General features: G+C 40.8%; 1 protein-coding gene across 1 annotated transcript; it reads left to right on the forward strand.

Moving 5' to 3' along the window:
- The first annotated feature begins 1,609 nt into the window (after positions 1-1,609).
- On the forward strand, positions 1,610-5,390 carry LOC113381401. Its single transcript, XM_026620328.1, has 3 exons — positions 1,610-2,244; positions 2,404-2,816; positions 5,380-5,390. Exons 1-3 carry the CDS (start codon positions 1,610-1,612, stop codon positions 5,388-5,390), a joined length of 1,059 nt encoding a protein of 352 aa, XP_026476113.1.
- The last annotated feature ends 8,998 nt before the right edge of the window (positions 5,391-14,388 follow it).

A 14,388-nucleotide genomic window follows, 5' to 3' on the forward strand; every position in this document is an offset into this window, starting at 1 on the left:
TATACGCCTACACATATATACATATACACAAATACAAATTTTCTCACGTCAGAAATTAGTTATTTTGTCGTACAAAATTTATAATTAGTTCCATCAGTTTTAATAAGTTACTAATAAGTTAGTGAGCTGAGTGATCCTCGCCTCTGGGTGCAGGTAGAATTTTTGTTAAAATGATCCCCATTAGTGGGGACATAGTGTCAAACAATGCTGGTGATGTAATCAATAAATCACACAATAATTTGAACACAACGCTATGTTCAGGTATATCAGATATAGCCCGAAACCCGCTGACCAGCTCATGCGACGGTATGACTAGTAAAGTAGAACCAGTGGCTGAACTGTCACATATAATTCCGGAAAATGTCATTTTACAACGGAATGAGTCATTGAAGTGCCTTGAGAATCTGATAAATGAACTGCATATGATTGTCAAATCAAAGTCAAACATACATAAAGAGGTGAAAATAAAAACAGGCAACATAGCGGCCGTAATTAAAAGATTTATTGATTTAGACAACCAATTGTTAGAGGAAAAAGGCCGAACCACGGATGATACGGAAGTTATGATAAATGAAGTGCAATGTTGTGAGACAGCCCCTATAGAAAAAAGTGTACGGCAGGACACAAGCAAAGCCACAAGAAACCGAAACTCACAACATATAAGCAATAATCAGGTTAATGAGAAAAATGGTTTGCCAAGACGTCAGACGATCATAGAAATATGTAATGAAGAAAAAATCGAGGTAAATGACTGGCATAAAGTTCAGCCGAGAAAACAGAAAAAAAAGGAAGCAAGGGTACATCTGTCAGAACAGGACTCTAACCATAAAATGATAAAAAATCATAGAATTTTTCCAAAACCAAATGCCTTATTAATCCGGCCGACCGAAAAAGTTAATTATTCCGAAATATTACGTCGCATCAAACATGATGTCCCTGATGACAAGGTAAATACGACAGTAGAGAAAATAAACAAAACCAGAAATGGAGACTTGTTGATAACTATTTCTAAGAAAAGTGAGGACAAAGGCCAAGGACTGCAACAGATTATCGCAGGTGTGTTAAAGGATGAGGCCGAAGTTATTTATAAGGGGCACCAAGAAACTATAGAAATAAGGGATATTGATGATGAAACCTCAAAAATTGATATCCAGATAGCACTACAAAAAGCAACCGGGGGAGCCTGCAACACACCAGCAGAAGAAATTAGGCTTCGTAAGGCATATAGAGGTACCCAGATTGCTACTGTAGCTCTTCCAGCGGCAGTTGTACACGATCTGCTCAAAGCAAGTAGCAAAATACGAATTGGATGGGTCAACTGTCAAATTAAAATCATCAAGAAACCAATTCGATGTTTTAAATGCTGGCTATTCGGACATTATGGATCACAGTGCAAGAGCGAAGTGAATCGGACCAATCTATGCTTTAGATGTGGACAAGATGGTCACAAAATAGCCAACTGTATAAATGCAGCAAAATGTGCACTATGCGCTGAAAATGGAAACTCTGAAAATGTAGCACATCATGCCGGCACTCACAGATGTCCTCTATATAGGGAGGCCATAGAGAAAATAATGAACGCAAAAGCATGAAGATAATACAGCTAAACATGAATCATTGTGAGGCTGCACACGACTTGCTTATGCAGACGGTAAGAGATATAAAAATTGATGTTGCCCTCTTATCAGAACCTTACAAACATCTAACTGATTGGCCATGGGAAACGGACAGTACCACCAAAGCCGTTATTTGGTCCTGTGGCAAGTTTTGTTTCCAAAATGTTGTTAACAATAGCAACGCAGGATTTGTCGCAGCATCATTAGATGGCATACATTTATACAGCTGTTACGCTCCACCTAGTCTTTCTTTGCCAGATTTTGTCGATTTTTTAGATCGTCTTGTGGAGGATGCAAAACGACACCACCCCGTAGCGATAGCCGGTGACTTTAACGCATGGGCGGTAGACTGGGGAAGTAGGAAGACTAATGCAAGAGGTAAAGCACTTTTGGAGGCCTTCAATGCACTTGACGTGGTTTTACTTAATAGTGGTGATAAACCAACCTTTGAAAAGGGCAGTGCAAGCTCAATAATAGACCTTACTTTTGTTAGCAATAGCCTCGTCAGAGGAATTTGCAATTGGGAGGTATTAGATATCTACACTGCTAGTGACCACAATGCAATCATCTGGGAAATATCAACAGATAGAAACATTAGAAGACATGCGAAAATATCTAAAGCCATTGGGTGGAAAATAAAATCTTTTGATGAAAGCGCCATGAGAGTTGCCTTAAATTGCAAACCTATAATTTCAGAACACGCAGATGAGCATACTAGAGAGCTGATGGAGAGAATAACCGAAGCCTGTGATATCAGTATGACTCGTAAACATGGCATAAATCAAAGACAATCTGTGCACTGGTGGACTGAAGAAATCAGCTCTCTTCGTAAAGAGTGCCTAAAGAAAAGAAGGATCTCTCAGCGTGGATTTAGTCTCAGTAATTCTGCACAACTGGTAGTGGAATATAAACAAGCACGTAGACAACTAAATAAAGCTATCAAAGATAGTAAAGTTAGGTGCTGGAAAGAACTTTTGGATGAAGTCGAGGAAAATCCATGGGGAAGACCTTATAAGACTGTAATGTCTCGCCTCAAAAGCCAGCCAATACCTTCACCAACTTGCCCACGACTATTGAATAAAATAGTAACTACTTTGTTTCCACGACAACCTAATTTGAACTACCAGGTAACACATGTAGAACAGAATAATATTCCACTTATAACACTGCAAGAACTGATGGAAGCTTGTCATCGCGTTGGTAATAGCAAGGCACCGGGATTAGATGGAATTCCTAATATTGCCTTGAAAACATCAATTATGACATCTCCGACAATGTTTCTTAATGCATATAATACATGCCTGAAAGAAGGGGTTTTTCCACGAAAATGGAAACAGCAAAGACTAGTGCTTATTCCCAAAGGAAAAAAACCACCAGATGAACCATCATCCTATCGTCCAATATGCATGCTGGATACAGCGGGTAAAATTTTTGAAAGAATAATTCACCAAAGAATAGATGCAGTAGTTGATCCAATCCTAGCAGACAATCAGTATGGTTTTCGCAAAGGGCGATCAACTATCGATGCTATAAACTTGGTAGTTAATACCGCCAAGGAGGCAATTGCTGGAACCAGATGGAAGGGGGGTTCCAAAAAGTACTGCCTTGTAGCTACATTGGATATAAAAAATGCTTTTAATTCTGCAAACTGGGATTGCATTATGAATGCACTCCGTGACAAGAACGTGCCAGCATACCTATGCAATATAGTCGCAAGCTACTTTACAGACAGAATTCTAATGTACCATTCAAGCGATGGTACAGAAGAATATAATATAACAGGAGGTGTGCCGCAGGGCTCTGTTCTAGGCCCTTTGCTGTGGAATATTATGTATGATGGCCTTTTGAGACTAGAGTTTCCAGAATGTGTGAAACTAGTAGCATATGCAGACGATGTTGCCATAGTGGTTGTCTCCAAACAAATTGATGACATCGTAAGCCTATTCGATATTACATTCAGAAAAATTAATCGGTGGATGGGAACAATGAATCTCCAATTAGCACAACAAAAAAGTGAAGCTGTTCTTATCACTAGTAGGAAAAGAATTGAGACCATCAAGCTAAAGATAGGAAATCTTGAGATCACGTCAAAACCTCACATCTGTTACCTTGGCGTAATGCTTGATGCTCGTTTGAATTTCAATCAACAGGTGGAATACGTTAGTGCTAAGGCGTCAATAGTTAGGACGAAACTTGCTCGACTGATGCCTAATATTGGAGGTCCTAAACAAACCAGAAGGATATTACTATCGTCAGTTATTACTTCAGTGCTGACATATGGTATCTCCATATGGGGTGATGCTCTTAAATCTCAAAAATCGAGGAGAATGGCAGGGCCCTTATACCGTCTCAGTGCTATAAGAATTGCTTGCGCATTTCGCACAATATCGGCGGAAGCAGTATGCGTCATTTCAGGAACTGTGCCTCTCTTAGTCTTAGCAGAGGAAAGACGGACAATTTACCATAGAAGACATCAACAACTGTGTACTGAAAAGTTAAGATTAGAAGAACGGCAGAACAGCATTGACCGATGGCAGCGACTGTGGGATGTCGCTGTAAAGGGCAGATGGACGCATCGTCTCATTCCTAACATCAAAGTCTGGCTAAGTCGCAAGCACGGCGAAGTAAACTATTATACTACGCAAATGCTATCGGGGCATGGCTGTTTTCGAGCCTACCTACACCGATTCAAGCACGATAGCTCGCCGGATTGCCCATATTGTTTGGGCGAAATCGAAGATGCTGAGCACGTGTTCTTCGTGTGCCCGCGATTTGGTGCTCTACGGGATGATGTGGAGGAGACATTGAGACGCACAATTACCCCAGGTAATGTTGTTGAAGTGATGCTGACAAGTGAAGCTGCTTGGAACGCCATAGACAGATTTGCGAGAGACGTTTTAATGGACCTGCGTTCTATAGAGAGAGAAAGGGCGAATGGGACTTCGCCCATTTAAAAGATAAGTAAAATGTTTATGATTTATAACATTGTTTATAACAAGTTAAGAATTGTAACATTCTAGATCCTCCCCCCACGAAGTAATGCCTAGCGGCGGTTTCCGTGGGGACCAGAGGCAGGGGCAAAGCGGAGGTTTTAGTCGGTATTATACCAGGGCGGTATCGAGTCCGACATACCCAGACAGAAGACCGGTCTGGGATGCATAAAAGCATTTCCTTCGCTATACAAAAAAAAAAAAAAAAAAAAACAAATACATATATGCAACGTGCATGCATATTCACAACGACGTACATGTACATGTATGAAACATACATATACTCATACCTATCTATGTAAATATAGCTATACACATACGCATATACATATACGTATACACATATATATATACATATACATATACACACACATATATATATATATATATATATATATATATATATTAGGGAGGGCTAAATCATTATAGTAGTAAAATTAAGCGATATGGACACCTTTTCATATGAAATATATGTGTTATTTAAATGAATTTTGACTGCAAAACCATATATCGCAAATAACTTTTTAGCCAGCGAAATTTTCAATAAAATACTGTTTTTAATAAGAAAATGTATTAATTTAGGCATGTATAATCCAAAAGTAATTCAAATTGTAAGTTTTATTTTTATTAAGAGTTTGTGCTGGGGTTTTTAAATCGGGTTTAGTTTGTTGTTATTTATTTCCATCAGAGTGCGCTAGTATTTTTTTATAATAATTCTAGAAATTTCGAAAATAATATATTAATGTGACAATTCCGCATAAATGTTCATTCAGTTCGTCACTAGGGCGTCAAGTATCTATGGCGAGTTCTTATTTAAATTCAGGCGCAAGTGCCAGTAATTTGAATCATATGCACTCGCATGATCAAATTACATTTGGACCAGCAGAGGAATTTACAGGAGTGAATCTTTCGACAATTATGGAAGTTATCAGGTATTATTTTTATTTGGCGGCAAAATAAAAAAAAAACAAAATAAAATGTTTTCATATAAAACATTTACTCCAAATGTGGTAACGAAATTGATTCGACGTGGGAAAAAATTGATATTCCAATTATGGAGAAACGAAGTATCGCTAGAAAATTGAACCGATTGATTGATAAATATAAAAGTACAAATAAAAGCAAGTCTACTCAAGCATCATTTCAGGAGTTTGTAGAATCCACGAAAGAATTATTTTATATTGGAAAATGCAAATGCGATTTGCGAAGAATACTGTGTTCTTGCGGATTGATTCCAGAACATTTACAAGCGTTTATGATGGATCAACATAATGAGAGGAAATCTACGATACCAGAATATATTATAAAAATTGAAGATGAAGTATCAGAATCTACAATAACTAGCAATATTACTCCAGGTGAGACATATACTCCAGATGTTGGTTTTGATTTTAAAAGCAGTTCGGAAAGTTCACAAAATACTTCTCATATAAAACGTGGTCCATATAGTCGAAGATATAAGGTTCCAAACTATGCCTTAATGTGCGACAGATTTGCAATTTCTGATAGAGTTGGTGCTGGCGTGGTGTCAGCAATCCTGCGTGACCTGGGCGTAACGGATGATTCGGGCAATCCTGTCATTATGGATAACAACAAAAGCGTTTGTGAGAGACAGAAAAATAGGCAAGCTCCACACAAACGATATGATTCTTCTGAATTAATAGCATTTCATTTGACGGCCAAAAAAATGATTCTATTACCATGGAAAAAATCGATAAGAAGTTTCACCCACGAATGATTAAAGAAGCGCATTTAGTTATTTTAAAGGAACCGAATTGCCAATTGTTGGGTTACACAAAATTGGAAAATGAAGATTCGGAAAGTAAAGTAATCAAATTGAACGAGTTTTTCGCCGATAAAGGAATTGCTCTCGATTCTTTGATAGGCATATGTTGCGATGTTGAACCAGCAAATACAGGCATAAAAAATGGGATTTTACGTCGATTTGTAATTCAGTTAAACAGGCCACTGCATTGGTTTGTGTGTCTTCTCCACTTTAACGAACTTCCACTTCGCCATTTATTTAATTATTTGGAAAAATCATTGACCACTGGACCACGAAAAAAACTGGAATATTAAGCAAACAAATTGAAACATGCGAAAATATACCGGTGAGTTATAACATATTTACTATTTTTAATACCCTATGTTCAAATTCAATATAATTTATTTTTTCCTATATACTTCAAGCCGTTAAAAAACTTTGAAACAATCCCACTTGAAAATTTGGCTGATATAAGTCCTGCTGAATCGACAACTGACTCAAGTTATTTAATAAAAATAGCTAAAGCAGTTGCTTCTGGAGAAGTATCGACAGACTTAGCTAACATGAAACCAGGGCCAATAGCACATTCCCGTTGGCTCACAAAGGCTAGTAGGTTACTTCGGTTATATGTAACTACTAATAAGCCATCCAGAAATTTGAAAATTCTGGCAAACTACGTAATGATAGTATATATTCCAATGTACTTTAACATTAAATATTACAACTCTGTGGTGTATGGTAGTATATTATTTTATAAATTTATTATTGTGAACAATTTGAAAGCTAAAGAAAACGCATACTATGCTCACTCGGAAAATATTTTATTAGCAATGTTGTTTGATAATAAGAAGGAAATACGAGATTCAGCTATAAGAAAAATCTTATATTGCCGTAATAATGTGGAAGACCTGACGCAATTGAGAGATTACAAAACACCCGAAATAAATTTCGAATGCACCGACTATACTAATATGATAGATATGGATGTTTATTCAAATATATCCGAACCAGCCTTTACGCTAAATATTCCTCATAAACATCTAGTACAATATCTACAAAGCAATGAGTGTCCATGAAGTGACCCTAAAATTCCGGTCCACATTGAGGGAACTGAGAGACATGTTCAATTCCTGGCTAATGTATCAAAACGCGTATTGGAGCAAAATCGCGAAGGTGTTATGACAGCGACACTACTATCTCGTGAAAAGCATCCTCGACTGGAAAGCAAGCAAGATTTCAGATATTTATTTATTTAAATTGTATTAGCTAAATGTAAGAAATTTTATTTTAAATAAAAATATAACTTAAAGAAATAAAATTGTTGTATTTAAACCATGTCGTGTAAATAAATAATAGAATAAATATATGTCATTCCTAAAAACCCAAAAACAATATTTTTCTACAAAAGTAGTTTGACCTGTTTCGATGCAAGATTCTAGGTTAGGCTTACTCGCTAATGTCCCCTAAAAGTTTACTTGATGTAGTCTGAGGTATCTGTAAGTTACTGATTTCATAAAGCCGGAAAATGTTTTTAACCTGTTTCGATGCAAGATTCTAGGTTAAGCTTACTCGCTAATGTCCCCTAAAAGTTTACTTGATGTAGTCTGAGGTATCCGTAAGTTACTGATTTCAAAAAGCCGGAAAATGTTTTTAACCTATTTCGATGCAAGATTCTAGGTTAGGCTTACTCGCTAATGTCCCCTAAAAGTTTTCTTGATGTAGTTTGAAATTATATATAAATACTGAATATTTTGTTAAAAAGGAAATAAATATACTGAATATTTTATTATAAAAGAATCGAAATATTTATAGGTTGGAAGTTACTAATTATTTAGAGTATATTACAAAAATTAAATAAAAATAGCAACTTGCACGTATTTTGCACATTGACAACTTACACGTATTCTGCAAATTGACAACTTGCACGCATTCTGCAAATTGACAACTTGCACGTATTTTACACATTGACAACTTGCACGTATTTTGCATTATAGATAACTTATACGTACTTTGCTTATTAGCAACTTGTACGCATTTCCAAGAAATTTAGCAAAAAACATTCTCCCTATTTAGTATTTAATGAATTATATCATATATTTATATTAAAAAATTTTGAAAAGTTTCTCTTAAAAACATATATTTCGTAAACTTACAAAATATTTATAACTATTCTCATGACATTATGGTTATTGAAAGAAATAATGAATATTTCTAGTATTGGAATTTGTCGATAAGTTTTGATTTACGTGCTGACTTACGCACGTTGTACAAAATAGCTAGGTAGATACCAAAGAAGTGTCACATGTACAGCATGTACAAGTTTTCGACTGTCAAGCCTACTGATTGTGGCATGCTGCAATGCGACGGCTTAAGGCTTATGCTCTAATAGCGTGGGGTGACGTCAAGCCAACATGATAAATCCCCAAGCCAAGGGCTGAGTCTCAACGGATCGCAGCGTGGTAACTGCTCTGCCGAGTACAACACCCCGCCAGGTACCTAAGTCGTTTGCAAACGATTCCGAGTCTCTACATCGAACTAGTGATCCATGATCGACCGCTATAGGCAAGACAGATATAACGGACGGATATCGCCCCTGTCCAGCGCCTCATTCGGCTAAAAATGGCTCGTGCGATAAACGGCGTGTGCCGAATACCTAATAAATCACATTGTATTGAGCCTTTCGACTCACGAGACTCTTAGAGATATCGTTGCTTACTTTGTCTAGAAAGGATACGGCCTTAGAGGCGTTCAGGCATAATCCCACGGATGGTAGCTTCGCACCACCGGCCGCTCGACCGAGTGCGTGAACCAAATGTCCGAACCTGCGGTTCCTCTCGTACTGAGCAGGATTACTATCGCAACGACGATTTATCAGTAGGGTAAAACTAACCTGTCTCACGACGGTCTAAACCCAGCTCACGTTCCCTATTTGTGGGTGAACAATCCAACGCTTGGCGAATTCTGCTTCGCAATGATAGGAAGAGCCGACATCGAAAGATCAAAAAACAACGTCGCTATGAACGCTTGGCTGCCACAAGCCAGTTATCCCCGTGGTAACTTTTCTGACACCTCTTGCTGAAAACTCTTCAAGCCAAAAGGATCGATAGGCCATGCTTTCGCAGTCCCTGTGCACACTGAACAACGGGATCAAGCCAGCATTTGCCCTTTTTCTCTGCGCGAGGTTTCTGTCCTCGCTGAGCTGACCTTAGGACACCTGCGTTATTATTTGACAGATGTACCGCCCCAGTTGGCTAGGAGGGGAATGCTGTTTACGCACACCGGTCGCCAGGTTGACCAGGTAGTGTGGGACTCTGCCCGAAGGCAATACCCACTAAACCTAACTCCTAGTTTTGTGCCTGGAGGATGGTGGCGCAGGCAGCACGCATTAATATACTTGGTCATCCAATTCCCTGTCTTTTCTTCTTAACTGTCGTTGTTTTTGACCATTTTGCGAACCCATTCAGTCCTCCGATGATAACTCTGGTTGAAACAATTTTGAGTTCGTCCTTCCCAAGTATTTTATTTGATGTTATGAACTCCGCCGATTTTTCATACCAAACACCCCTGATGTGAAGGGTTATCGTGTTGAAGTTTACCTCAGTTGCATTATACCTTGTCCTTATCATGTCTACAAGCGGCTTGTAATAATCTATCTTCCTCTTATGTGAAGCTGCCAAGTCGGCAGAGCTTCCTACTATTTGGGTGTCTAATACTATGACCTTTCCGTCCTGTGTCGCTATTAGGTCAGGCTTCCTAGTTCCTTCGGTTGTTTTGAAGGATGGCTCAAGATCAACTTGTGAGTGAGACTTCTCCAGTGCCCTCTTTACATAGTTGGTTACTGCATTGTGGCGTTCAATGCGTTGGCGATGGCTTCTGTGACAAGTTTGGAGTACATGATCCAGTGTCTCCAAGGCATTACAACCTGCCCTGCAGTATCTGTCCTCCATTTTCCCTCTCGTTTTACGTGACCTTGTGGGCATCGCGTTTATTCTGAATTTTACACAGGTTACGAAGTCTCTGCCAGTGAGAAGTTTGTTGCCCTCTGTAATCCATCGATGTTGGGATGGTGTTTTGGCTGAGTGTTTAAGTGGGTTTTCGTCCACTGACTTATGAAGTGTGCGGGCCCATTTCTCATCCAATTCTTTTTGAGAGCTTATGACGGTGTTGTTGTCATGTAGCATTTTCTCACATTTTGCGATCTCGAGCTTGTGGAAGCTTGAGTCGGTAGAGATCAAGTTCTGGATTCTATTTTTGCGTCTAAGGGGTACGAGCCACCTAAGGGATGGAATTGATAATCCGCCCTCTCTACAGTGGGCATAAAAGTACGCTAATGTTACGTCATTCGGTAGTCTTAGCCATGATCTTATGGCTTTACTTATCAATCCGTCCAGCGTTTTGAGGTACCCGATTTTTGCATGACCCAATACTAGTTGGTGAAGTATTCTGGGTATGCCTACAGTTCGTAGTGCAAAAAGTCTTTGTTGAGGTTTTAACGGTGCCTTAGTTAATTTGTCAATGATTGTTAGTAATTTTAATCTCACGTTCCCTAGGTTTGCACCTTCGGGATTGAACTGGACACCGAGGTAGCTCCAGCTATCCACTCTTGTGAGTGCGGGTAGTGTTTGACCGTTGCAGCTAAATGTAGTTGTTTTATCTATAATCGACTTTTTGACGTGCGGCACGTTCTTGATCGTAACTGTAAATGACTTGTTATTGTTTATAATTAAGCCACAGTTAGACATATATTGACTGGCATGATCTAATAACTTCTGCAAACCTCCGACCGACGATGCTACCAAGACTAGTTCGTCGGCAAAAGCAAGAATATTGTAGAAGCATCCGTCAACATTGACCCCGATTTCTGGTGGGGTTCTTTCAATCATCCTGTTCATGATCATGTTAAAGAGGACCGGAGACAGAGGATCTCCCTGCTTGACACCGCACCTCGGACTAATGGGATCCGAGGTGAAGCGGCCAAACCGGAGTCTGGTCCAACCCCTTCTATATAGATCACTAACATAGTTGATAAATGGTTGTGGCAGGTTATAATATTTCAATGTATCGGTCAGAGCTCTATGGGAGATCGAATCAAATGCCTTTGCCACGTCTATAGAGGCTAAATAGAGTGGTTTCTTATTTTGCCTGTGGTACCTTAGCAACCGGTCAAGCGCAAAGATGTTATATGCGCACCCGTCGACAGCTTGAAAGGCTTTCTGTCTCTCGTCGATCTTGACTCCACTAAGCAGTCGCCTAGCGAGTACTTCATTTAATGTTCTTGTAAGGACCGATGAAACTGTTATCGGTCTATAATCCCCTGGGTTTTCCGCGTTATCCTTTTTGGGAATCAAAGAAGTATAGGATTCAGTCATTGTGTCAGAAACGCGACCCATATATAGTATAACATTAAATAGATTTACCAATAGATTTATGGGCATCGACCTCAGTAGGTTAACTGATATGCCATCGGGCCCAGGGGCCGAATTCCTCGCTGGAAGTGAATCTTTAACTTCCTGGGAGGTAATTGGGCTCCATAAGTGCGAGAGATCGTCGGTTCTCGCTTCATCAGTGCCTGGTGTTTCAGAGGACGAGCATGTTAATAAGTTTTGCCGGTATTGCACCATTATATCAGATGGAGGCATGACAGTTGTCGTTTTGCTGTCTAGTAAATAGGATATGAATTTACTAGGGTTCTTAGCCCAGTATTTTTGAGTGTTTTTATATGCTATTCTACGCAACTGTCTCTTACTTATTATTGGTGCATTACCTCTTTTGTTTAATTGAGGCTTAACTTTCCTTTTTATTGGAAAGGTGTCTTTAAGATATTCAGTCACATTTCTTTCTATTTCTTCCGGTGACATTTCTACCGCTCTATGACAAATGCTCACTAGAAGAGAGCTATTAAATTTTTCTGCATCATGTCCTGCAGCGGCTTTTAGTGCATTAGCTAGCTCATGTTTGGAGGTATCCTCAGTGGCTGGAGGGCATGCATTGTTAGTGTTTTGGTTCACAGGCATAGCAAAAAACTCTGCGACCTGGCCTTTATATTTGGGGGATCGCCTTTGGCCTTTGATAGCTTCCAGCGTCCGCCCTGGTGTTACTGCGAGGAGGGCCTTATTTATTTGACCCACACCTTGCCTTATTAAGAGGGCCTCCTCTTTGGCCATCATTTTCTGCTCCTCCTCCGTCCACCTTGCTTTCTTTGGCACTATTTTGGCAAGTTCCTCATCATACCATTCTTTGTGTGTTTTCTGTTCATGAACTCCCCGACCTACTACCGTTGCAAATGTTTTGTTACATGTAGGGAATCACCAATTATGACCTTCTATATTAATCGGTGGGGGTAAACTAGTGGGTTCACCCAAATTTAATTCTAAATTTTCATCATTGTTCCGAGGCTTATTATTTGACGTTGCACCGATTGAGTTACAGGCGAAAGGGTTGGCAGCCCCTAAGCCCAAAATTTCACAGAGGAGGCTTAGTTTGCCCCCGAAGGGGTACTCGCGGTGGGACCCACGAGGAGGAAGGCCACTTGCTAGCTGAGGTCCCGAAGAACCCCAACCACTCCCACCACGAGTCATAGTTACTCCCGCCGTTTACCCGCGCTTGCTTGAATTTCGTCACGTTGACATTCAGAGCACTGGGCAGAAATCGCATTGCGTCAACACCCGCTAGGGCCATCGCAATGCTTTGTTTTAATTAGACAGTCGGATTCCCCTAATCCGTGCCAGTTCTGAGCTGACCGTTGAATGGCGGCCGAAGAGTACGACTGACCGACCGAAGCCGGCACAGAAACCTTGCAGCAAGAAAGATCCGCGGGGGGCCTAGACACGGGACCGAGCTCGGATCTAAGTCACAAGGACAATTTCACCTCGCCCAGGCCCGGCACATCGGCCTACGCCCGCTTCCCACCCAAGCCCGGCAGACCCCGATCCTCAGAGCCAATCCTTATCCCGAAGTTACGGATCCAATTTGTCGACTTCCCTTACCTACATTTATCTATCGACTAGAGGCTCTTCACCTTGGAGACCTGCTGCGGATATGGGTACGAACCGGCGCGACACCTACCGTGGCCCTCTCCTGGATTTTCAAGGTCCGAGGGGAAGATACGGACACCGCCGCAACAGCGGTGCTCTTCGCGTTCCAAACCCTATCTCCCTTCTAGAGGATTCGAACGCTCATACAGAAAAGAAAACTTTTCCCGTATTTCCCGACGGCGTCTCCAGGTCATTTTGGGTTACCCCGACGAACTCTCTTGCGAGGGCCCGATTTGTAAACGGTTCCGCTGCCGGGTTCCGGAATAGAAACGGGATTCCCTTTCGCCCGATGGGTGTGAAATTTTATTCAAAATAAAATACACCAACATCAACATAGGATTTCTCCTAGGGCTTAGGATCGACTGACTCGTGTGCAACGGCTGTTCACACGAAACCCTTCTTCACGTCAGTCCTCTAGGGCCTCGCTGGAGTATTTGCTACTACCACCAAGATCTGCACCGATGGCGGCTCCAGGCAGGCTTACGCCCAAACCCTTCTGCGCACACCACCGCGACCCTCCTACTCACCAGGGCGTCAAAACGAACTATTATGAACGTTTCTCATGCCCTGGCGGCACGACGCTTCTGCGCCATCCATTTTCAGGGCTAATTGCTTCGGCAGGTGAGTTGTTACACACTCCTTAGCGGATTCCAACTTCCATGGCCACCGTCCTGCTGTCTTAAGCAACCAACGTCTTTCATGGTATCCCATTAGCGTCGTTTAGGCGCTTTAACTCGGCGTTTGGTTCATCCCACAGTGCCAGTTCTGCTTACCAAAAATGGCCCACTAGGCACTCTGATCCAAATATCTGGCTTCACTATTCAAGCAAGCCAGAGATCTCACCCATTTAAAGTTTGAGAATAGGTTGAGGTCGTTTCGGCCCCAAGGCCTCTAATCATTCGATTTACCGGATGAGACTCACTCATCGAATGCCAGCTATCCTGAGGGAGACTTCGGAGGGAACAAGCTACTAGATGGTTCGA

Source organism: Ctenocephalides felis, unplaced genomic scaffold (assembly GCF_003426905.1).
Source record: "Ctenocephalides felis isolate EL2017-DRISC unplaced genomic scaffold, ASM342690v1 CF-g0.4_SCAFFOLD_02865, whole genome shotgun sequence".
NCBI lineage: Eukaryota > Metazoa > Arthropoda > Insecta > Siphonaptera > Pulicidae > Ctenocephalides > Ctenocephalides felis.

What these genes read in the sequence shown, in the direction of transcription:
- LOC113381401 (XM_026620328.1), top strand. Translation starts at nt 1,610, where the DNA reads ATGAATCATTGTGAGGCTGCACACGACTTGCTTATGCAGACGGTAAGA. An exon ending in AAAATATCTAAAGCCATTGG is followed by an intron (nt 2,245 to 2,403) that starts GTGGAAAATAAA and finishes CATAAATCAAAG; the next exon opens with ACAATCTGTGCACTGGTGGA.